The 26594-nt window shown below is 35.7% G+C and overlaps 2 protein-coding genes across 2 annotated transcripts; both read left to right on the plus strand.

Annotated features, from left to right (window-relative positions):
* The first annotated feature begins 52 nt into the window (after positions 1-52).
* On the plus strand, positions 53-8574 carry LOC111058852 (uracil phosphoribosyltransferase homolog). Its single transcript, XM_039438746.1, has 6 exons — positions 53-389; positions 2363-2405; positions 3998-4148; positions 5800-5943; positions 7009-7139; positions 8363-8574. The coding sequence occupies exons 1-6, from the start codon at positions 256-258 to the stop codon at positions 8435-8437; spliced, it is 678 nt and encodes a 225-aa protein (XP_039294680.1). The 5' UTR covers positions 53-255; the 3' UTR covers positions 8438-8574.
* Positions 8575-10687: 2113 nt separating this feature from the next.
* Positions 10688-24048, plus strand: LOC111058851 (leucine-rich repeat-containing protein 45-like). The gene is made up of 9 exons (XM_039439429.1): positions 10688-10767; positions 12434-12694; positions 14233-14411; positions 15186-15314; positions 16883-17268; positions 17550-17571; positions 18795-19180; positions 20870-21058; positions 23923-24048. Exons 1-8 carry the CDS (start codon positions 10688-10690, stop codon positions 20969-20971), a joined length of 1545 nt encoding a protein of 514 aa, XP_039295363.1. The 3' UTR covers positions 20972-21058; positions 23923-24048.
* The last annotated feature ends 2546 nt before the right edge of the window (positions 24049-26594 follow it).

The raw sequence follows: 26594 nt of genomic DNA on the forward strand, positions 1-26594 counted from the left end.
CACATTGCCACATAAAAGGAAATTCTAGCGTCTGCAGAAATTCGTCTGCGCTTGCGCTTTCAATCAGCTGGTCAATGCACTCTTCAAAGACGCAAGACCATTCATTCAATTCATTTTTTCATTCCAATTCAAGGAAGTGAGTAAACGTAATCAATCAAAACTGACAAGTATGTTCTAATTTTACGCCAATTTGCAGTTAATAGTAGATAATGGTTCAAGCTTCTTGGTGAAATAGTATTTTTGATTTACTGAATCATGGGTAGTGTTGAAGAAATCTCAAAATTCAATGAACAAAAACACGTCGAGTTTCTGGATGAGTATGGTCCGAATTTGAAAACATTGCCAGTTACCGACCAAGTAAAGGAGCTGCAAACTATTATTCGTGACAGGTAAGTTGGGATTTTACTTTAAATTTGTTTGTTTTGAATTGATTTATACAATCCCACACAAGTAAACCAACGTGGGAGCTTTGTGAACATTGAGGTTAGGTCATGCTATGATGCAGTTATGGCTATTTTTTGACGAATCAATGTTTTTGTATGCTGTTTTTTTATACAGTTCACTCTTCAAATTGAGAGATTCAAATGGACTCTAATCTTAAGTTTATTATTGACAAATATAAACTGAATATTGCTCAGGTTTTGGTTCATTCATCAAACTAGATTTATGAATGTCGTTTACGCACAGTATTATGTTGTGTACACGTCATGTAAAGTTTTTTCTCAATATACGACCGTAAGAAGTAAGTAAGTAAGGATATACGACCACAGCCGATGACCAAAAAAAAAATAATATCAATGGTTCTCATAGTAATGATTAGTTGTTCTAGCATTATCAGAATGAAAATCTGTATTTATACTATCAAGAGAATCAATAATTATTATTCTGCGGTTGTCGGTCTTGATTGAATAAACTGATAGCGTAAAAATCTATAAACACTCCCATAAGAATCAATATTTTTCTTTTGTGTTTGTCGGCCGTAATCGAATAAACAAAAATCTAAATTGAATCTGTTCTTTCACATATCAGTTATAATGGAACTATTCCCATTTAGCCCAACCAAGCTAGTATGAATAGTCCCATTCGAACCCATGTAAATTATATTTTCACTGTACCGGTCACGTTCGCTGATACTGATGAAGGGTACCTAGTTTTAGGCTCGTATTAAATTCTGCAACCACTTGGTCGCCAAGTGTCCCAGTCGAGATTTTGGAGGCTCTAGTTCTTATAGCTTTATTACACTAGGGTTGCCAGGTTCTGAAAGCCAACCTACAGATTTTGGTGACCCGTCTGGTGTCTCGCTCGGGTCGCCATCCCGGCAGAAAATCCTGGTGTCTCGTGTGATTTACACACAGCCGCCAATGGTTGCCCTCTGATGATCCACTGCTAACCTCCACTGAATGCTGAGTTGGCTGAATGAAATGCGAGCATAAGCGCCGGTTAAATCGTGATTAATTTCTCAAGAACTAATCAGAGAATCCTTCTCTCAATCAATCACAATAAAAATTTAACCAGCTTTTGTGCAACCGACCCTAGACCCATATTTTACTAGAACACCTGTGGAATACCAATTGCTCCAGCGAATAAATTCAATTCTTCATGAATACATGACCAGCTTGTACTGGATAGATTTCGTCAAATTTAAATGCACTTGAGTCTAAACTAATTTCACATATTATTCAATCACAAATTTAAATTGTCAACCAAAAATTTAAATTTCTAAATATAAAGAAAATAAAAATCTCAGTAGGCTACCCATTTTTTGAAATATTTTATCACAACATGTTTCGGACATTTATGCCATTTTCAAGTGATATGAAGTAAATAAATAAATACTACTGGAAGATTCTTATTTTGATCATTATGTTAGTGTATTCATATGTTTTTATGAACTAAGACTGTAAACATGTTGTGATAAAATATTTCAAAAAAGGGTACTGAGATTTTTATTTTCTTTATATTTATATTACAAGTAGCCCTATACAGAAAAGAGATTTAAATTTCTGTTTTCATTATGGAAAAGTACCACAACATCACTCACAACACAACTGTAAGGCAGACAAAACTTGTGAACACACAGAATAGCGAGACATTAGTTCTTATTGCACTCATTATGCCGCATCCACATGTTGGTCCAGTAAGCTGGCGCAGCCTGCAATGTAACTAGTGCCCAATGGTGGCGAGCGCTGGCAAACCACCCATCCACACACTGTCGCTGGTCGACATTGGGCCAACATGTAGGTGCGGCATAACACCATGGTCATAAGATTTTAGAGACTGTGATAGTGATATTAACCGTACTCACACAAGCCCCTACCCCTCCAAAAAAGAAACATTATAGATTTTTCTACTTCTTTTTCAGAAACACAACGAGGAGCGACTTCAAGTTCTATGCAGACAGACTGGTGAGCTATTCTGTTATCCAGATTGCTATTCTATTTTTAATATTTTAGATTTATTCTCTTTCTAGTATCGGAAGCAATTCTCTATATTCCTAAAATAACAATAAAGAATTCAAGAGATAGTAAGTTGAACTGGGTTACAAAAGGTATAAGAGTATCTGGAAGTAGACTTAAAAAATAGAATTCAATGCTAAAGACTGGTTCTAATAGTAATTTAATTATATCTATCTTGACGCAGACTGGTCTGGCCTATTTTAATCTCGAGATATATGCGAAAATTTATAAGAGTATTTATCGAAAGATATTGGTTCAAGCTAAGAGAATTGCAGCAGATAACTTTGTAAATAAATCGCTTAAGACAAAGGCAGTCTGGAAATTAGTCAAGTCCGAATCTGGCAAATCATCTCAACATCGAACAGAGATCCGTGTCTTCGATAAATTTGGTCCAATCAAAACAGGAAATAATTCGGCAGATTTAATGAATAGCTATTACGTAAATGCACCAGTTGAAATGGCTTACAATATATTAGCAGATATGTTAATAATAATAATAATGAGTTTCTGTTCATGGCGTGGTCATAGTTATGGCCACAAGTGAACAAGTCAAGAACATAAAAAACTGTCATAAGACAGGTCAAGAACAAAAATACACATCAAACACTAAAAGCAGCAAGCAGAAGAAGCAGCAAGACTAATGCAAGAAGTATCCACATACAGTCTGAGGATCACAATCATAGAACTCCCTCAGAGAATAAAAGGGGTTCTCCTGAAGGAAAGCCCTCAGTCTCCTCTTCAAGACTGTCTCTGGCAGAGTCCTGGCTGAAACTGGCAGCTTGTTCAAAATTTTAGCTGGCTGGTAGATGTATGTGGTATAATAACCACATTGACTTTTTAAATGAAACAGCTCCACACCTCAATCGTCCCGGGCCGGTGCAATTCAATAGTTTCAAGTTAATTGACCGTCTGGAGATTAACAACTTGATCGGATCATTATAAAATAAAAACTCATGTGATACTTTCGGAATTTCCAATAACTTAGTAAAACAAACAGCCTTGTCAATTCTGGATCCCTTAACATATATTTTAATGCATCTTTAATCGCCGGAATTGTACCTTCTAAGCTCAAACTAGGTAAGGTCATTCCCCTTTACAAGAAGTGTGATCGAAAAAATCCAGTAAATTTACAGTTCTTATCATTAGCATTATCAAAACCAAAACATGATCAAGAATTGAATCATCAAAAAGTGTTTTGTCATTGAAACATCGTTTCAAACATTATCAAAACCATACCTAATATAATTGAGAACTGAATCATTAACAAGTGGTTGGTCATTGAAACATCGTTTCAAACATTATCAAAACCATACCTAATATAATTGAGAACTGAATCATTACAAGTGGTTGGTCATTGAAACATCGTTTCAAACATTATCAAAACCATACCTAATATAATTGAGAACTGAATCATTAACAAGTGGTTGGTCATTGAAACATCGTTTCAAACATTATCAAAACCATAATATAATTGAGAACTGAATCAATAACAAGTGGTTGGTCATTGAAACATCGTTGAATTTTAATTAAATTGTTTACAGATTAGGCTAGTGATAGAAGAATCTCTGAACCAGCTTCCGTTCACGAAATGCGTGATCACCACACCGACCGGATCCTACTACAATGGCCTCAAGTACGAGAGAGGCAACTGCGGAGTCTCCATTGTTCGCAGTGGAGAAGCTATGGAGCAAGGTAACTTAGATGCACCAATTTTAAAAACCATCTTACAAATTTTACATAGAAATCGATTTGGCAACAGTTTGGAGTTGGAATAGGATAGAGCTGTCCGCTTTGTCTAATGCAAGACACGGATAGCAAACCAATGTATTCACACCATTGTCAATCTCTGATGCAATCAGTTTATCAGAGATTGACAATGGTATAATAACCGAAACCGGTCTTTCTAAGTATCAATAAATCTGTGTTTTTTTGCCAATTTCTTAGTCTTTTTCATTCAATATGAATAATTACCACAATATCAACTTCTCAACTACACAAAAAGCAATGTTAATCAGGTGCTGACTCTATAATGTGCATCTCACTGTAGTCACTAATATCGCCTAAAAAAACAACGCCACTGTGTGTGTTCGATTAAATTATGTTTTATTACTTGAATTATGAAAATTTGCAGTCTCTGCTTTTCATCCTAACACAAAATGTTGAGTTCTAAACCTGTTCAACATTAATGGGATTAAAAATGATGGTTTCTTGATCCATTCCGAGCTGCTATGTATTAACACACTTTTGAAAATGATCGTTCAAAATGATCGCTAGACGATCGAAAGTAATTCAGTCAGTAAGTAAAAGTTTTAATTATTTACTTAATATTTGATTGCATGTCGTGTTTAAATACATAGTAAAAAGTGTATTAATGGGATGTTTTATAAAGGTAATGGTTTTTAATTTATGTGTTGTTGTAAAGATAATGTTATAGATACCCATATTAAATAAAAACGTCTTGTTCTCAAAGCCAAACATGACTTTGAAACTATCAAGTCGTTTTAACTTTTTGTGTAATTGAGCAGTTGGTATTGTTGTAATTATTCATATTAAATAAAAATACTAAGAAATTGTCAAAAAACTGATAAACTGATCTGCGAGAGTTCATCAGAAATTGACAATGGTGTAACAACCGAAACCGGTTTTTCTAACTATCAATAAATCTGTGGTTTTTGACAATTTCTTAGTATTTTTATTTAAAAGGTCGTTTTAACCTTCCGACAGTCGCGCTGTTGTAAAAAGTACAACAGTGTCAGTTTTTTGTTGCACAAAACTATTGAATGGGGTGGTGTCAGTGAATAAGTAAACTATGCATTCCAAAACTTTCCCCCATCACTCCACTAAGTTGCAGTATTAACCGAGCAACGTTCAGTCTTTAGGTGCCATTTAGTCGCGACAGTGCATAAGTCGCACTGTGCATAAGATATGAAAAGACTGTATATGGGGACTGTAAACGAATCAATAACACTGAATTGATGGCTTTGCTTGATGTACCTTATTGGGCTATGAAATGGTAATCATCCAAATGTTCATAGGCGTAAAATAATCCAAAAGGATGGAAAAAGTAATATACAGTTAATTAATATGTTTTGACAGTAAACAGAGTACATAACACTTGGAAAATTGGATGTTGTACAAAATACAACACGCGACTGCTCGTGTGATTGAGTAGGGCGCGACTACCGGAAGGTCAATTTAGTAATGGTTTTATCTAACACCATTATAGTGCATAATGACAAATATGTTGTCACTATGGTTGCATGATAATTGAGTATATCTTTCTGTTTATTAATGAAATATATTTTGTATTCATTCATTAAAAATATGTTCAATATTGTTGTAGGTTTGCGAGACTGCTGCCGTAGCATTAGAATCGGCAAGATTCTAGTCGAGTCGGACGCAGATACGCATGAAGCACGGGTCGTTTATGCGAGGTTTCCCGAGGATATTGCAGCACGGAAAGTGCTCTTGATGTATCCGATCATGAGTGAGTTGAAATTAAACATTTTGCTGCATGAAACATGTTATTAATGTAGAGATGAAACATTCTGCTGCATGAAACTGGATAATTCAAAACTTTACAAACTGTTAACTTGATGTACTGAAAACCAGATGAATTGCAAGCTTGATAAACTGAAAACTCGACGTAATGAAATCTTGAAGAACTGAAAACAGGCCTATAACCATCCTTGGTGAATTAAGAAACTTTATGCAGAATTTCAAGTTAATGAGTCCAGTAGTGCAGACTTGATGATGCGTCATTCATGAATTTCCTATCCCGTACACGTATAAGCCGATTCTTCCCCTTATATAGATGAATATAGTTATTTGTGCAACTAGTGCGCAAAGTGACAGTTTGCTGCACCGAAAGAAACGTTTACGCCCGAGCCGTAGGCGAGGGCGGAATGGTTTCTTGAGTGCAGCAGAGGAACTTTGCGCACGTATTTCACATTAAGTTTTTCCTACAGTTACCATTGAATATGAGAAGTGGGTAATTATGGGTAAAATTGCCTGAAATGCATCAAATGTTTTTCTGTGTAATTTTATTATTGATAAAAACCTTAATTTATTGTCAAATTGAATAAAAATGTTGTCCTTGGTTATAATATATAATGTAATAATTAGCGCGTTGTGCTTCGTTGCACCTCTGCTCACTATAGCAGCCACAGCAGTCACTGTTACCAACTTCATTTTGATTTTGCTGCACTGTTGCTCCATATGACCTACTAAGTATTTTGCGTTGCCATGTTGCAAATCTGGAGTGCAGAAGAATTTTTCCGCACTAGAGCAGAAAAGTGATTCTTTGCGTTCTGTAATCAGTGCAGCAATGGCCACTTTTCAACGTAACTGTAGGAAAATTATATTTTTGTCTTCAGATACTGTTTTTGGTGAGATATAGTGATATTATTCATCCATAATAACACTAGTTTTAAATTTTCACGCTGAAGATGACACCATAGATGTTGAAACATTTATGTAACTTCTCATTAAATTCGTTAAGTGAATTTTGACAACATTCTAGTGTTTCATTATAATTATATTTTTATTACAGGTACAGGCAACACAGTGATCAAGTCTGTGACAGTTCTAATGGAGCACAATGTACTGGAGGAGAACATAATTCTCTCCAACCTTTTCTGCACACCGTTCGCTGCCAAAAGTATTATATCTGCATTTCCACAGGTAACTACTTCCTTCATTCCTTCTTATTTTTAGATATTCATTTCACAAACACGCCAATTAAAGGAATACATCATACCAGTGCAAAATACAGTGTGTACAAAAAGAATGACCCGATTTTAAATAGCTATATTTATTAGGAAGAATGGCTTAACACTAACTAATTGCATACTAAAATAATCACAAAATATTGGAGTTTACGAAAATGCCTCATAAATGTTCAATATGTCCTCCATTGGCTGCACGGATGACATCTAGTCTGTAGCTTAATTCATCCCAAACTGAGCGTCTTCTGTCACTGAGGCTTCTGTGTTTCGGATGGACACATTGAGCCGTCGGTCCCTGCTGCCTAAAAAGCAGTCGTTAGGTCATGTGAGAGGCCCTGAAATTGATCAGTTGCGACCTGAAAACTCTGACACCAGACCTGAGCCAGCCAGGTCACTCGATATTATTATTATTACTGAGGCTACAGCCGCTGATACAGACTAGATGTCGTCCGTGCAGCCAATGGAGGACATATTGAACATTTATGATGCATTTTCGTAAACTCCAATATTTTGTGAGTATTTTAGTATGCAATTTGTTAGTGTTAAGCCCTTCTTCCTAATAAATATAGATATTTAAAATCGGGTCATCATTTTTTGTACACTCTGTATATACTGTATTAAAATGATTGGAAATGAATACATGCATAGGTGTAAAACCCCTGTGCACAGTTGAGTCGTATATAAATTTTAAATTCTATTTAAAAAAATGCGAATAATATTGTACTTGATCTTCTTCTCTTTCTAATTTTACTCCTCGTCCTCCGACCAATATGGAGCTACCACTTCTACCGCCAAATGAGAAATTTGTAGTGTTATCCTTTTTTAACAGGAAAGAATAAAAGTGCCTCTGAAATTCACCACGAGTTGTGTGTGTGTGTGTGTGTGTGTTTGTATGGTGATTACGTTATGTCAAGGCCAATTGCTTCTTGTTTGTTTCAATATTTTGTTGAAGGAAGAATAACATTACACAACGAACAACGAAGTGGCCCACGTCGAAGTGGGTCCCGACAAGTGTCCCAAACATCCTCGAAGATGTCCGAAGACACCGCCGTATCTCAGCCTTTTCCTGTGGGCCTATGTAAAATACTATAAACAATTATGTAACTCAATTCTGATTCGTATATTTAAAGACTGTCTTGATGTGAATCAGTTGAGAATCAGGGTTTTTTATTGTTTTAGATGACGATTCTGACGTCAGAGGTGCACCCAGTCGCTCCCAACCATTTCGGTCAGAAGTATTTCGGCACAGATTGAGTTCCTTTTTTGAAAAAAAAACTTTTCTATCAAGTATTATGTTATTTGTATTCTGCTACTGGCAGCCCAGCTCCAAACACTGTAAAAATATCTTAGAAAGTTGATGTTATTTTAAAATAAAACGCAATTTGAAGTAATGGATTGTATATTTTTTATGAATTCTATAGTGAGGTCCAATAGCAATTGAGAAATATAGGGGAACAGTTTCGTTGTCGATCCTCTGCCTTGCCACAGCCTCCTGTAGATGATAGCTGATACCGTTATATTATCTGATTACCAACTTTTCGTCAAGGAATTATTTTTTCAAAGATCAATGATATATTTTCATAATAATTGAGATTAGATGTTCTGTTAATTATTCATATTATTCTTCACATTGTTAAAAACCGATCTGGCTTTGTTCCAAAGCTAGAAAACGATAGCGCTATTAGCTTTGTCGAATGATAGACAAGGATAGCAACACCAATGTTAATCAAATACTGCCATTATAAAGTAAGGCCCGCCGCAAAGTAGACACACGCTAATCCACGAAAAGCAACCCACGCCGTCTGATGTTTTGTAAACCATTGCTATAGAATTATGCATAATCAATCAGCTGACAAGTGGATTATTCATTGTTCATTGCATGTATTCATATAGGTGCGTACAGATATACGCGCCGCGAACATGAACAATTCACTTTTAATCAGCTGATGCCAAGCTTTTTATATCTGTATCTTACCGTTTCTGTAAAAATACAGATATAATCAGCTGATTAAAAGTGAATTGCTCATGTTCGCGGCGCGTATATCTGTACGCACCTATATGAATACATGCAATGAACATTGAATAATAAAACCTTAAGGTGCGTACAGACTTTCGCTCTGCTCCGCAACCGAACGTCACTCCAGCAGAGCGATTGATGATCGACCGGCGAGCAACAGTGGTTCGACCGGGGAACGCGAGAAGAGCTAACATCTTCCGTAACGTTAATGATCGGTGCGACTGCAGAGCGGAGGCGGAGCGACTGCGGTGCGATGGAGGAACGAGGGCGGAGCGTGCTCGGTGCGGGTTGGAGGCGCGTATATGTGTACGCAGCTTTATAGGTGCGTACAGATTTACGCGCCGCGAACATGAACAATTCACTTTTAATCAGCTGATGCCAAGCTTTTTATATCTGTATCTTACCGTTTCTGTAAAAATACAGATATAATCAGCTGATTAAAATTGCTCATGTTTGCGGCGTATATAATTATGTACGCACCTTATCATTACACAGATGTCTGGAGAAGCCACTAGCAATGGTTTACAAAACATCCCACGGCGTGGGTTGCGTTTCGTGGATTAGCGTGGGTCTAATTTGCAGTGAGCCTAAAGGTAGGCGCACACAGATCGTCATCGAACGGACGGCACGCATCGGATTATTATATTTGATGCATTATTTCCAATTGGAGTGCGCATATCCAATTGAAAACAATGCATCAAATATAATAATCCGATCCGTCCGATGACGATCCGTGGGCGTCTACCTTAAGCTGCGTACACATATTCGCGCTTCCAACCCGCACCGAGCACGCTCCACCCTCGTACAGCCCTCGTACCGCCCTCGTACCACCATCAAACTACAGTCGCGCCGCCCACGCACCCATCATGAACGTTACGGAAGATGTTAGATCTTCTCGCGTTCCCCGGTCGAACCACTCTTGCTCGCCGGTCGATCATCAATCGCTCTGCTGGAGTGACGTTCGGTTGCGGAGCAGAGCGACAGTCTGTACGCACCTTTATAATCCGATCCGTCCGATGCTTGTCGTCCGTCCGATGACGATCTGTGGGCGTCTACCTTAAACCTCACTATAGATCACAATTTTTTCTGCATCCTTTATGTATCATTTCTTTTATGGAACATCAATGCTAACCAAGTATACAACTAATGCTGACAGATTGAAATGAATCTCACCGTAGAGTACTTTGTTTACATTAGCTGGCCCTTGGTTACCATGGAAACCTGTTGCCATAGTAACGGCTTTGTTTATGTTCCTACTCAGTAATCACTAGTGTTTTGTTAGTCAAGATTTTGGTTAGGGCACATGAAAAACAAAATAGATAATTCTGTTTCATGTTTGATAAACTTCTTTTATTTCTATTTATTTTGTGATAATATTTATCCTTTATCAAGTACAAAACTGTAGTAATAATTTTGTGATAACTGTTCATATGATTTTGAAACGATTTAAATGAAACTGTAAAAATTGAAGCTGAAAAGTTGAGGTTATGGAAGTTTATGAACAATATTGTGCATCAAACAATGTTCCAGGAGATGACAGCATTAAAAAGGCTCTCGTAAAAGCTACGTAAGTACTTTTATGTTTTGTATTAATATTTATGCAAGATGAAATGCTTTCAAAGCCAATGTTTTACGATGTAGGCTAGGAAAAGCTGGGTTTACACCAAAAGTTATTAAACAAATGATAATAACTTAATCCTGATAGATTCTATTATATTAAACGGAACCTGACAAACACATATGTTTATCATGTGTATGATAAGTTATGTTCAATCTGATAAAATCTATATGTATCAAGTTATCAACATTTTGTTAATAACTTTGGTGTAAACGCAGCTTAAGGCTCAGAACTGTTATCCCAATATCGCTATCAAAATGTTCAACATGCTTCCTCCATTTTTACGTCACTTGAGTGAGTTTAAGAGGAGACTCAAGTCCTGGTTGCGTGCCAGACCATACTACTCCTTGAGTAATTTTTTTCAGGAGTCTATAGCTAATATTTAGTAGTGTAACATTAACATAGCAACATAACAGCTAATATTTAGTAACACTAACATCACCGTGTTTAGCTATTTTGTCAATGTTTTTAATTTTTGACGTCACAGTGTTGTCAAAAACTTGTATATTGACGTGATGACCTACCCAGCGCATCTGGCTGGATAATGGTCCTACAAATTAACGATTGAAGATACAGCAGATATAAATAATAATTGGATTTAAAACAGAGTTATATTTAAGGCTACTTATACATACAGAGACTAACCGGTTGATAGCAACGCGACGGAAACTGAAGTTTCTCTTTCACAACAAAATTGAGTGATATTGTTCAAGTAGTGAGGAAATTGCAAAGCAAAGGATACTTCATCAACTCCATAGTTTTCACGAATTTTACCAGGCACATTGTTGTCTGCTTATCACTTCATTATGTACACTATGACCGGTTGCACAAAATCCTGTTGAGTTATAATCGTGATTAAATGCTACGAGATCCAATTAGTAAAGTCCTCTTTCCAAAATAGCCTTCTCTGATTGGCTCTTGAGGCATTTAATCATGATTAAAAATTAACAGGCCCTTTTCAAATGTCAAAAGTCATTAAAGAATCAGTGCTGGAACTAGTTGTGTTTATGTAAGAGAGTATGAAGAGGGCTCAAGTAATTTATATAATAATTAAATAATTATTGGACTGTAATTCAAAATTAAATTTTCTCAATCACCCCAAAGACTGCTATTATTGTTAACGCGCTGTTGTCAATATTTTTAGCAGCAGGAGTCTTCAGGGTAATTGACAGGATTCATGCTAATTTGAATGTTTCTTCAATAATAATTATTACCTATTAATTATATTTTTTGAATTATAGAATAGTCATGAGAGAAAATTAAAAAATAGTTTCAAACAATTGCTTGTTTATCCTTTTCTAAATATTTATATTTCTCTCCTTCATCCAAAGCATATATAAAAAAAAGTATTAAATCTTGACTTTGCTGTAGTTTAGACACTGTGTGTCATTGTAAATATTTGAAAACACTTAGCCTACTTTTTATCATAAAATGAGGATAGAATTTCACTCCTGAGGAGGAGCATTATTTGCCTCCATCATAAATCCTAAATCCTCATTTCATCATAAAATAAGGTTTTTAAATAAACAGAGTCTAAACTGCAACACAATTATTATGTAGTGTCTCGTCATAAAAAAACAACATCAATTTAACAATCATATTAAATAAATTGCAGAATATCTGGTGAACTGGTCCTATCAGGAATCTCTCTGAGCGCAGTATCTTCGGCGGCCATTGGCTCTGTTATTAGCCGTTTGAAAAACATTCTGAAGCTGGACATCAGTGACTGTCTACTGCCAGCTACAAGCCTGAGTCTGCTACTGCAGAAACTGACCAACTCTCAGCTTGTGGGCCTCAATTTGAAGGGAAACAATATTTTCGGTGAAGGATTGGATGCTCTCAGTCGATTTCTCATGAAGAATAGATCGTTGAAAATGTGAGTAACAAAGATATAATGATGAAAAATAAGGTGATAGTTTAATTACAGTATCTCAATAATCATTGGCTAGGACAAATCAGAGATTTACGAATATGTAGGTTATATGAATATCTATTTTATATTGAATATTTTATCATATAGTCTACTATAGTATAGTATGTATAGTATAGTGAGGTCCACGTTATAATGACAGTGCTTGATAAGCAAAAATGGTACTGCTATCCTTGTCTATCTTCAACAAAGCGGATAGCGCTATCTCTTTCTCGCTTTGCTCTGTTGCCAGATCGCCTTTTAACAATGTAGAATTAATAATTAACAAAATATTCTATCTTAATTATGAATTATTGAAAAATATAATTTCTTGATTAATAAAATATAATTGATTATTTTAAACAAGATGAACAGTTGATTTACATCAAATAACCTGTATCAGCTACCGTCTATAGTATGCATTGCCAAGACAGAGGATCGGCAACGTTGTTCTCCTATCTGTCTCCACTGTCATTATAACGTTGACCTCGCTAGAGTATCTTACTAGGTTCTCTCTGGCTAAATATTGTTACTGATGAATGTACGGTACGGTATTCCGTATTGTAATTCATATGTATGTGACATGGTCCATGTACTATATTATTTCAAGTATTTATCGGCTAATAAATATTTTTATTCCTATTCCTAAATAATTTCTGGTGGCACCAATATATGTTCCACTAACATCGAATGTTATTATATAAAATTGTAACTTGTTATCATCATTAAGTAGCTACGATGAAAATTTATAATTTCTTGATTCACTTGATACTTGAGCCCTTGCTTCCAAATGTATTTTCCTCTGCCAGCTGGAAAAGAAAATTATTGGCTTTGATGGAAATATTTACACATATCAGTCTTCACATTATGCGTTGACACCTCCATTAAATACTCCCATAGAACCAGTGGTATAGGCCAACTCTTTGTGCCAGGTGCTCAGCATAGCAGGAATTCTTTTATTTTTTATTGTACAAAATACAACAATCATAATATAATTATGACATTGAAGGAGAAACTATGCTGAGCCTCAGCTATTTCTCTCCAAAATTTTGATAAAAAGTTGATTTTGTCCAAGTTTGAGGCTATGATATCACACACTGCTTCGTCACTTGATTTTTGGTCTAGGAATAATGAAGATTGAAGACCTATTATAATGTGTGATCAGCTTCGCTTACTATATTGCTGCTCGTAGAACTTCTAAATTTCCATGAGAAATTGTTGAAAGACGCTATTTCTAGAATCGATTCTTCTCAATTTCTGTGAAACATAGGCCTATTGTTCAACGACGCTCTCTTTAGTATAGAGTTTTGGAACTGTGAGTTGAGTGTGTAGAATAAAATTATATAGCCTGCATTGCATTAGAATATTACTGAATATCTATTAATTATATTTCAATTCTAGTATAGATTGAAGTTTTAGAACCGTGAGTTGGGTGGAGAATCAAATCAGATAGAATAATACTTAGTCTTGAATATGAATTAAATTTTGTGTAATGCTTTTATCAGATTGAAGCTGGAATGGAATAACTTGGGCGCTTCTGTTGATGGCTTTTCTCAGCTCTGTCACGCTCTGACTAGCAACAGCATTCTGGAAATTTTGGATCTACGCAACAACGAACTAAACTCAGAATGTGGGTTTGAACTGTTTGATGCCATCACAAGGAACAGTTCTTTGAAAGAACTAGGTCAGTAGATGTAGTTCAAATAAAAAATCAGCTATGTTTCATTTTAGCTTATGCTCATTTGATTTATAATCAGTTTGCTTTCAAAACGTTTTACATAATATTATTCAGATTTGCGTTGAAATAATTTGGACCCAGAATAATATGGTGGCTAGAAGGTGGTATTATCATTATCTTCTAACTAATTAATTGAAATAATTAATATTAAACTTGCATTTTACAACAGGGGGGCGCGACAGTTGAGGCCTGCGACCGAAGAGGACTGAGGACATTTGAGGCCTCTTTTTCAGGAGTCCTCTACGGTCACAGGGCTCGACTGTCGGGCTTGTAAAAAAATTAAAGAGGCCTCAACTGTCGCCTAACGCAGGCGACATTTGATGCCTCTTTTTCAGGAGTCCTCTACCGTCGCTGGCCTCAAATGTCGCAGGTCTCTTCGGTCGCAGGCCTCGACTGTCGCAGGACTCTTCTGTCGTTTGCCTCGTTTGACATCGACCCCGACGACAGTCGAGGCCTGCGACCGAAGAGGACTGTTTCCAACAGTACTCACGGCTTATTTGTTTGACGGATGCGTTTCGTGGCACTCAAACAAGTACACCGTGAGTACTGTTGTAAAAGTGCAAGTTTAATATTTATTATTTCAATTAATTATTTACAAGATATTTATATCAACAGTTCATGTGAGATCAAGACAAAAGAAGAAATTGATATTATCAGCTCTTGAATTTCAGCTTTAAATTAATTTTTGTTTTTATAATGTTTTACATGATTTCATTTCAGATTTGCGTTGGAATAATTTAGGTTCAGAAGGTGGTCAGAGTCTGTTGTCTGCTCTCCGATCCAACAAATATCTGATTGATGTCAAAGTTCAAGGAAATTCAATTCCTGCCGAGATTGTTGCAGCCATAGGTCAGTACAATGTAAAGTATATAAAGTACGTACTAATGAAGTAAAATTAGTAAAATATGTAAGTAAAGTAAAGTTTTATTTGCCATGAATTCTAATTCCATTGTATTCAACAACAAATCATAAAATACAATAGCATTACAATATTTCTTGTCTTCTGTTGTTAATTTTGTGCAGCAGAACAGCCTTCGAATGCCTTGGTTTGATGCACACGTCAGGAATGAGATGGTCATCTATATTTATTTTATTTATTTATTATTATTTCATCCACTGACCTCCTATAAAAGGGGTATTTGGACTTGTCAATATCTTAACTCAATAAAGTACAGAACATAAATACATGAAAAGTCAATACGTTCTTTATTCTCTCTAAACCCCATCTCGACGCTCGTAGTACTCTCTGAACTCATCATTTGAGTAAGCGCATATGGACAGCAGCTCCTTCTTTAATTGCTCTCTGAATTTTGTACCAGTCATTTCTTTTATATGAGCTGGCAATAAATCATACAACCGAATACCAGAACTCCTAAAGGTGCGTACAGACTGTCGCTCTGCTCCGCAACCGAACGTCACTCCAGCAGAGCGATTGATGATCGACCGGCGAGCAACAATGGTTCGACCGGGGAACGCGAGAAGATCCACCATCTTCCGTAACGTTCATGATGGGTGCGTGGGCGGTGCGACTGTTGTTCGATGGTGGTACGAGGGCGGTACGAAGGAGGAGCGTGCTCGGTGCGGGTTGGAAGCACGAATATGTGTACGCAGCTTAACACCTCGCTCATACATGGTTGTCTGGTGTGTGTCGTCCCTTAGGTTGTTCCTATATCTTGTTGGGTATTGATGGAATATTCCGCCTGTATCAAATTCATGTAGATTTTCCTTAATGAAGCAGATTGTTTCGAAAATATATAGGCTTTGGAATGGGAGAATTTGATGTTTTTTGAAAAGGGGGCTACAACTTGTTCGAATCTTCTCTGGCATCATAAAATACCCAACATACAATCAGTAAATCATCAGTGATTAGAATACATGAATATATACAAGAATATATGAATATACTGTATATAGAAAATTGCACTGCTGGCAAATGTTCACAATTAGTGACAATATTTAATATTGAATGAAACTGTTAGAATGGAATAAAAATTCTCAACTACCCTTTATTTATCTACTACAACATGTTTGAACTAAACTTAATCCACCACAACATATTTGAATGAATGAATGAATTTTTTTTGAATGAATGAATGAAAAAGCTACTTATAGCCTTTTTCAAGTATGTACTGGTGATTCTAAAATTTTCCAGAATCGAGCGTCGTCCACAACCGAGTAGCACGCCAAAACCAGCACAATGTTTCATGCCGTATCTACATGTTGGCCCAATGAAGGCCAATATCGACCAGCGCCAGTGTGTGGATGGGTGGTTTGCCAGTGCTGGCCTTCATTGGCCTTTGTGAGGAATTGCTCCTTCACCAGGCTGGGCCAGCTCACTGGACCAGCGACTAGGCCAACATGTCGCTGCGACATTACTTGAGTTGTATCGAAGTAATGGTGATTTTGAAATTTTCCAGAATCGAGCGTCGACCACAACCGAGTAGCTCGCCGAATCCAGCACGAGTACACGCAACGCAGTCAAGCGCTGAGCGAGCAAATCGCGCACATAGAGCAGCAGCGAACCCACGATATGAAAACGCTGTCTCAGCAGAACGCCACGCAAATAAAGTCAGCACTCGATCAGCTGACTGAGAAGAACCGATTGGTTTGCGAATTGGAAATGGAACTGCAAGATAGTCAGATGATCGTCTCACAGTTGGAAGCGCAGTTGAATGCGTTGAGCTCCGAATTGTTTGTTAAAAGAGAGAAGGTTGAGATGCAAGAGGAGATGATCAAGAAATTGGAGAAAGAGGTGAAGAGTTGTAAGGAGGAGGCTGAGAGCGATCTGGAAGGGTACAAGAAGGTACAACCTATATTCTACTCCTTTCTAATAATCATCCTTCTAAACTGAATTTTTCAACAGTAAATCTTTCAAAAATGTGTCCTAGATAATGTCTCCCATGATGAAACACTTTTTAATATCACTTTTTGTGTAGTTGAGAAATTGATATTGTGGTGATTATTCATATTAAATAAAAAGACTAAGAAATTGTCAAAAACCACAGATTTTATTGATAGTTAGGAAGACCGGTTTCGGTTGTTACACCATTGTAAATCTCTGATAAACCTGAGTTTATCTCAGAGATTGGCAAACTCTGCGATCCAGGTGAACTCTGAGTTTATCAGACATTGCCAATGCTGTAACAACCGAAACCGTTCTTTCCAACTATCAATAAAATCTGTGGTTTTTGACAATTTTTTAGTATTTTTATTTAATACTTTATAATATATTAGTTGTAGTCTAGGTGTTTCGACGTAAATATTAAAAAAAAATTTACTTGTTGATGAAAAATGAGGAATTCATTTCACTCCTTAGGAGGAGCTTTATCTGATAAGGAGGATCCTCTAATGAGAAGGAACCTCTAATGACTATTGAGGAGGAGCCTCTAATGAGAGGATCTGATGAGGAGGAGCCTCTGATGAGGAGCATTTGATCAGGAGGAGCCTCTAATGAGGAGGAGCCTCTGATGAGGAGGAGCCTCTAATGAGGAAGAGCCTCTAATGAGGAGGAACCTCTAATGAGGAGGAGCCTCTAATGAGGAGAAGCCTCTGATGAAGAGGCTGATAAAGCCACCTCAGGTAGTTAGTGAGTCTATTCAAGAGACACTCTGTTTATATTTTATTTGTTGATAAAAACATCCAAACATCTACTTTTTTACTTTCCTTGCCTTACTACCATAGGTAAGGAAAGTATTGCTTTCCAAAAAAAATTAAGGTACCCCAATTTCAAGTTTTCTATACGTTTCAAGGTCCCCTGAGTCCAAAAACATGATTTTTGGGTATTGGTCCTGTGTGTGTGTGTGTGTATGTGTGTGTGTGTGTGTGTGTGTGTGTGTGTGTATGTGTGTGTGTGTGTGGTGTGTGTGTGTGTGTGTGTGTGTGTGTGTGTGTGTGTGTTGTGTGTGTGTGTGTGTGTGTGTGTGTGTGTGTGTGTATGTGTGTGTGTGTGTGTATGTCTGTGAACACGATAACTCCATTCCTAATTAACCGATCGACTTGAAATTTTAAACTTAAGGTCCTTATACCATGAGGACCCGACAATAAGAAATTCAATAAAATTCGATCCAAGATGGCGGAAAAAATGGCGGATAATGACTAAAAAACCATGTTTTTCACGGTTTTCTCGAAAACGGCTCCAACGATTCTCTTCAAATTTATACCATGAATAGCTGGGATGGGTGGTTTGCCAGTGCTGGCCTTCATTGGCCTTTGTGAGGAATTGCTCCTTCACCAGGCTGGGCCAGCTCACTGGACCAGCGACTAGGCCAACATGTGGCTGCGGCATTACTTGAGTTGTATCGAAGTAATGGTGATTTTGAAATTTTCCAGAATCGAGCGTCGACCACAACCGAGTAGCTCGCCGAATCCAGCACGAGTACACGCAGCGCAGTCAAGCGCTGAGCGAGCAAATCGCGCACATAGAGCAGCAGCGAACGCTCGACATGAAAACGCTGGCTCAGCAGAACGCGACGCAGATAAAGTCAGCACTCGATCAGCTGACTGAGAAGAACCGATTGGTTTGTGAATTGGAAGTCGAACTGCAAGATAGTCAGATGATTGTATCACAGTTGGAAGCGCAGTTAAATGCGTTGAGCTCCGAACTATTTGTTAAAAGAGAGAAGGTTGAAATGCAAGAGGAGATAATCAAGAAATTGGAGAAAGAGGTGAAGAGTTGTAAGGAGGAGGCTGAGGGCGATCTGGAAGGGTACAAGAAGGTTAGTATCTATATTCTATTTTTTTATAATAATCATCCCTCTAAACTGAATTTTTCAACAGTAATCTTTCAAAAATGTGTCCTAGATAATGTCTCCCATGATGAAAAACTTTATAATATCACTTTTTGTGTAGTTGAGAAGTTGATATTGTGGTAATTATTCATATTAAATAAAAATACTAAGAAAATTTCAAAAACTACAGTATTTATTGATAGTGAGAAAGAACGGTTTCGGTTGTTACACCATAGTCAATCTCTTATAAGCCTGAGTTTATCTTAGAGATTGGCAAGCTCTGCTATTCAGGTAGACTCTGAGTTAATCAGAGATTGACTATGGTGTAACAACCGAAACCGGTCTTTCCAACTATCAATAAAATCTTTGGTTTTTGACAATTTTTTAGTATTTTTATTTAATACTTTATAATATCTTAGTTGTAGTCTAGGTGTTTCGACGTAAATATAAAAAAACATTTACTTGTTGATGAAAAATGAGGATTCCATTCCACTCCTTAGGAGGAGTTTTATCTAATAAGGAGGAGCCTCTGATGAGGAGTAGCCTCTAATGAGAAGGAACCTCTCATGACTATTGAGAAGGAGCCTCTAATGAAGATGAGCCTCTAATGAGGATTAGCCTCTGATGAGAAGGAGCCTCTAATGAGAAGGAACGTCTCATGACTATTGAGGAGGAGCCTCTAATGAGGATTAGCCTCTGATGAGGAGTAGCCTCTAATGAGGAGGAACCTCTAATGACTATTGAGGAGGAGCCTCTAATGAAGATGAGCCTCTAATGAGGAAGAGCCTCTAATGAGGAAGAGCCTCTAATGAGGAGGAACCTCTAATGAGGAGGAACCTCTGATGAGGAGGAGCCTCTGATGAAGCCACCTCACGTGGTTTATCAGTCTATTCAAGAAACAATCTGTAAATATTTTATTTCATGATAGAAATCATCCAAACATCTACTTTCCTCATTTCAGAAACTGAACGATAAGGAAAGAGAACTCGGAGATAGGATTGAAGAGCTCCAAGCCGAAATTACTACAGAGAAGAAATCGAGGGAAAGAGTCGAAATACAATTGAAGGAATCTCTAAAATATATTGATTCTCTCACTACAGAAATATCAGATCTGAAGAATAAATTGATGAATAGTGCCAGTATTCATGCAAGTAAGTGAAATTCTAATTGCCTAATGATTTTCATCAAGTTTATTGAAATCTATTTGAGGAGAATAACTATTGTTCATTGAAAATCTCCATTGGACGTTCTCTAAATATTTTTATCTCTATTTCTACGGCCCTGGTTCTATAGTGAATTCACTTTATAACCTCCTTCTCGTGCATGAGATAGGTAGGTACACGGTTTTACTTTTTCTTTTTCCATATACCGTGGGTACGGTAGGTAGAGCCGTTTATAAAAGAACACAGTCATAGTCGAGATATTTCATCTGTAGAACAGCTTTTTTGACGAATTTCAAAAAATCATTGAATTCACAATTAATTTACATAAAGGAAAAAGTACTCTGAAAACAATTGTATATACACATATACAGTAGTCTGATCGTGGTTGCAAATATGTTGCCGTCAATCGTCATTATGTTTATTCCCCTAAATTATTCTCGTTTGATAATGAGGCTTATAGTTCAATGAGCAAGGAAAGTTGTGCGAGTGTACCACACCAGATTTTTCATTTCAGAAACTGAACGATAAGGAAAGAGACTCGGTGATAGGATTGAAGAGCTCCAAGCCGAAATTACTACAGAGAAGAAATCAAGGGAAAGAATCGAAATACAATTGAAGGAATCTCTGAAATATATCGATTCTCTAACCTCAGAGATATCAGAGCTGAAGAATAAATTGATGAACAGTGCCAGTATTCATGCAAGTAAGTAAACTTCTAACAATTCGCCTTATGATTTTCATAAAGTTTATTAAAATCTATTCAAGGAGATAACTATTCTTCATTGAAAATCTCCAATTGGACGTTCTCTAAATATTTTTATCTCTATTTCTACGGCCCTGGTTCTATAGTGAATTCACTTTATAATGGCAGTGGAGAAAGATAAGAGAACAGCATTGCCAAGTCTCTGCCTTCCCATTGCCTTCTATAGAGAATACCTGATACTGGTATGTTATATTAACTGCCCATTCTTGTTTGAAATTATCATTTATATTTTATTCGTCGAGCAAATATATTTCTCAGAGTGATCAAATAATAAATTGTGATAATTGAGTTTAAATACTTTGTTGATCTATTATGCTCCTACATTGTTAAAAAAGGATCTGGCAGCGTCACGGAGCTAGATAAGGATAGCGCTATCTGCTCGTCGAATGACAGATAATGTTTATCAATAAGAACTGCAATTATAACGGGGATCTCATTTTAGGCATGAAGAAAAGATAGCAAGAGGAGATATCCCAAGGTGATAGTATCCCGAGTTATGATAGCATAAAATAGATAATAATATAGCTTCATTTAATAATAGCATGAAGAAAAGATAGAGCATAAGAAGATATCACATGTTAGGAGGTCGTTAATGTTCAAAATTTCAAGCCGATTTCTTGATATGATATTTTCCGATTGGAACAACCATGGATATTCAACACCTCATATTTTAGAGCTGTGAATAACAAATAGTGAGTAGGTATTTGATTTTGTATTCAATTTTTTTAAATAAGTGCAATATTTCTAAAGTTTATAATTTATTGTGATTCATTTAGAGTATAAAATCAACCTTCAAAATTTAAAATTTTAAATCATCATTTCTGGACCGAAAATCAAGTGACGAAGCAGTGTGTGACTATATAACCTATCTTTTGGACAACATTAACATTTTATCAAAAATTTTGGAGAGAAATAGTACAGGCTTAGCCTAGTTTTTCCTCCAATGTCATAATTGTATTATGATTATAGTATTTTATACAATAAATAATAAAATAAAAAAAATAAACCTAGATTAATGCATGGAATAGAACTCAAATCACCATACTACCTAGCTCAAATTATCTATAGGAATTTACCGGACGTCATCAGGGAGGCTGAGGATTGCAGCGACGTGGTGTATGAAAGTAATTTTTGGCATAGGCTGGATTGGAACTGAGGAACTGCTCCATTCACCGTACATGTAGTATAACTTACCAGCTCAATTTAATTAAAATATAACTTTTTCGCTTCATTGCTGGTCTTAGGTTCCCTTGCTCTCCCACTTGTAAATTTATAATCAACTCTGCTCTGCCATTGATCACGTATTTTTTTGAATAAACTATAAACAGCAGTTACATTTACTTATATAGGTTGTATAGAACATAAAGTTAATAGTTCATAGCACAGATAAAGATACATGTTACTCTATTTTCATGCAAGAACTCTCCCCCATTCACAGACGTATAGTCTTCTTGGGGGAATTCCACGCCATCTTTATACTAGCATTAATGTAATAATGTATCATTTTCTATTTCAATTGATGTATTCTATTTATAATTGAATTTATGAATTTTACATTTTTTTGTAATGCAATGTGGAAAATAAATTGATTTGATTTGATAACTCAAGTCGATTACTGTCTATTAGTACTGTTTTAGCCGGGTGAGAGTGTAAGAAGGGCACAGGATGTATCTTGTAGAACTTATTTTACAGATTTAAAAATAATGTCTTTGACATGTTTCTTCATTTTCAAAACTTGATTTATGTCAAGGAAAATTTAAATCAGTTCACTTCCAATGATACTGTTCATACATAATATCATACAAGACATAGATATGACTTGGCAACACCAAGTGGTAGACTAAGCAAAACATTGAAAAGTCACAGTTATCTACAATGTAAACTGAATAACAAACTGCACTTGTCCATTAGATTGTTGCCGCTGAAAATTAAAAAAAGAATTATTGCTGGATGGCTTAAGGTTAGAGGATTTTACCCACAGATGAGTATCTAAATTGTAATGATTTTATAAATGTGAAAAATTGACTAATTATTTTGAAAATGGAAATATTGTAAAACTGTCGATGCCTATGACTTGTTTTATTCTATGACAAATAAAGATCTTGTATTCTTGCATTATTGTATTCAATATGAGAGACTACCAGAGTCACATAGCTTCACTAGAAAGAACTACGTGGACTATCGGCCTGAGTTAACATAGAAAATTGGAACATTTGTGGTTGACATGGCAAAATTGTAACGTGCTATAAATTTTCGGCTAAATTTAATTTTTAAATTTTATTGTCTAATCTATAAATTGTCTATTATCTATTTGTCTATCTATCTATTTTATCTATTTTTGTCTATCTAAATTGTCTATTATCTATTGTCTAATCTATAAATTTTATTGTCTAAATTTAATATTTTAAAATTTGGCTTAGTGGTTTTGTGTTTTGTTTCGGTTTGTATATGTTTGGTCTTTTTAACATCAAAATGAACTTATTTTGAAGTGAAAGTGTAAATTCAAAGTATTGTGCTGACTATACCTTAGTGTCCGTTCCCCATTAGGGAACTTTGGACTATATACGGCGAGGTGGAACTACCCTTGGGTCTCCCCACCATTCAAAGCCATACGCTAATAATAATACTAATTGGAACATTTACCATGGGATATCTCCTTATGTCATCTTTTCTGTTGCTATACACTTTTCTGTATGGACAATTTTTGAATCTGAGGAGCATTAGATTTGATATAGATATAATGGTTGATTAGATTTAAATAAGTGTCCAAAAAACCGGGCCTATATCTCAGCTATAATTTCCAGAATCGTTGGAAGAAGAACGAAAACTACACGAAGAAACAGTGGAGAAATTACAACAGGAAATTTTCTCACTGCAAGCGAAAAATTTGGAAATAGCTGAAAAAACACAGCAAGCGGCCAATGTACGTGTTTCAGTTCTCGAGAATAAAATCGAGAGTTTGGAAAATGCAAAGGCGGAATTGAACGCGCAATTTCTTCTGGAAAAATCGAAATGGACCGAGGAAAAATCGGCTGTTTGGGCTGAAGCTACAGAAAAACAGGTTTTTGCAACTTTATTATCATAGTATATTATTCTATGCTAAACTAGATTTTGCTTCATTATAAAACTTTTAATAGAAAGTTAATATTATTCAAAGTATTAAGTATATAATCACACATCACTATTTTTTTCACCCATCATTATTTCTATATTTTGTCAAATGGAATAAGTTTTTCTTGTTGATCAACTGAATGTATATACAATGGATAATTGAATGAATCTCTGTATAATGGATCTACATTCCCTTTATCTATTTTCATTCTTAATTTTACTCTCAATTTATAAATTTATTTCTTCCATCTGTTTGGCATTTCAATTCAGATTTGTTCATAGAATTTTATAAAAAGTTTTGTGAATTTCTTCATTATAATGTTGCAAATAATGTAAGTTGATCGATTATTGAACATAAAGAGCAAGGTAATGATAATGACATAGTATTGATTGCTATCACAATATTACCTTTACTAGTACACAAAAAACAAGTTGATTCTATTTCTTAAATGATTATTAATATGAATGTAATGATATAAATGTATTACTGAATTTAGATATTGGTCGAGATAAATAACTATCACAATATAAACTTCACTAATTCACTATTTATTGATTTAATATTTCTCACATAAAATTTATACTAAGAACAGATTCAGATTCCTTTATTCATGTGTTTAACAAATATAATTCAACTTACGTTCTAGCGTTAAAAATAAATACCAGTAGCGGTAAAATGACATGGTGAATCATATTAAACTGATGAGTTCTGCAATAATATTGAGCAAGAAAAATGATGAAAAATGCAAAAGTTAAGGTACTACTGTAATGTTTTCACATGAAACGGTGAAGTTTGGACCTTAAGAAGTCCATTCTCAGAGAGGGTATCAAGGATACCCTCCCCTTCAGCACTTGACCGTAGGACAGAACGAGGAACGAACAGCACTAGGACGTAGAACAGAGAGATTGTGGAATTTCATCAGATTAATAAGAAATATTGTCAGTTTTACACAATAATAACCAAAAAATACCACTGATTATGATGTCTCAGTGCATTAAAACTTAAGTTTGGCTCAAATAAATTGTGTTGAACTGACAATATAGCTTTTATTCCCCCTATTCTCACATAACGTTTATTCATCAAAATTTGGGAGACAGTTTTTGGCTATGCCTGTTGTCTTCTCCCAATCATATTATATTGTAATAATGATTTGTGATTGTCAATGAAATAAATAAATAATTAATACTTACTCATCTTTTCCAGATGTGCAAAATATTACTACTGACTGACAAAATGGAACATGTTAAACAGGATAAACAGAGATTGGAACAGGAGTTAGCATTGATTCAAATGACTGTTACAAATCTTCAGCGAGAAAACTCTTCTCTGAGATCTGAGTTGGCTGAACCACCGCGAAAAATTTCTCAACTACAAGAGGTAAACTATGAATTTTCATGTATTTTTTTAGTAAAAATTAGTAACTTCGAGTTAAGGGTGGACACACACCAATTAGTCAAGACAAGACTAGTCACGATTAGTCACAATACTTCACATAGTTGCTTGTGAAGCAACACACACCGATTAGTCATTGCAATTAGACATGTCTTCATAACTATATGAAGTATTGTGACTAAACATGTCTTGCATTTCTTGACTAACTGGTGTGTGCCTAGCCTAAGAGTACACGTTTTTTCATTTTATAATGTTTCAATAGGTAATGACAGCTACAACATGAATAAGGCTAGGCGCACACCAGTTAGTCAAGACAAGACATGATCAGACACGTTAAGTTACAATACTTCACATAGCTGCTTGTGACGCAACTCACACTGATTAGTCATTGCAATTAGACATGACTCCATAAGCAACTATGTGAAGTATTGTGACTAAACGTGACTAGTCTTGTCTTGACTAACCAGTTTTACGCCCAGCCCAAGTGAACGTCAAATAGAAGAATTATAAGAATTATTGTAATTAATTGACAAAAATTTAAAATAGGCCCTATAACCATCCTCGGCAATTCAATAATCTTTATGCAAAATTTCAAGTTAATTAGTTCAGTATAGTTTAGACGTGATTATGCGTCACTCGTGTACTTCCTATCCCTTACGAATAGTCCATTATTCTCTTTATAATAAATTATTGACTATAGTGAAGTTCACGTTATAATGGCAGTGTTTGATTAGCAATGGGATTGCTATCCTTGTCTATCATTCAACAAAGCGGATAACGCTATCTCTTTCTCGCTTTTTTCTGTTGCCAGATCGTCTTTTAACAATGTAGAACTAATAATTAACTAACAAAATATAATATTTCATCTTAATTATGAAAATATTGAAAAATGTAATTTCTTGCTAATAAAATATAATTCATCTTTCTAATAAAATATCTAATATAATATCTTTCTAATAAAATATAATTGAT

Source organism: Nilaparvata lugens, chromosome 12 (assembly GCF_014356525.2).
Source record: "Nilaparvata lugens isolate BPH chromosome 12, ASM1435652v1, whole genome shotgun sequence".
In the NCBI taxonomy this organism is placed as follows: Eukaryota; Metazoa; Arthropoda; class Insecta; order Hemiptera; family Delphacidae; genus Nilaparvata; species Nilaparvata lugens.

Coding starts and splice junctions, on each gene's coding strand:
- LOC111058851 (XM_039439429.1), top strand. CDS start 10,688: ATGGAAGTTTATGAACAATATTGTGCATCAAACAATGTTCCAGGAGAT. Junction 15,315..16,882: donor CGAGATTGTTGCAGCCATAG/GTCAGTACAATG, acceptor GAAATTTTCCAG/AATCGAGCGTCGACCACAAC. Junction 17,572..18,794: donor TGGCAAACTCTGCGATCCAG/GTGAACTCTGAG, acceptor GAAATTTTCCAG/AATCGAGCGTCGACCACAAC.
- LOC111058852 (XM_039438746.1), top strand. CDS start 256: ATGGGTAGTGTTGAAGAAATCTCAAAATTCAATGAACAAAAACACGTC. Junction 390..2,362: donor CAAACTATTATTCGTGACAG/GTAAGTTGGGAT, acceptor CTTCTTTTTCAG/AAACACAACGAGGAGCGACT. Junction 7,140..8,362: donor TTATATCTGCATTTCCACAG/GTAACTACTTCC, acceptor TTATTGTTTTAG/ATGACGATTCTGACGTCAGA.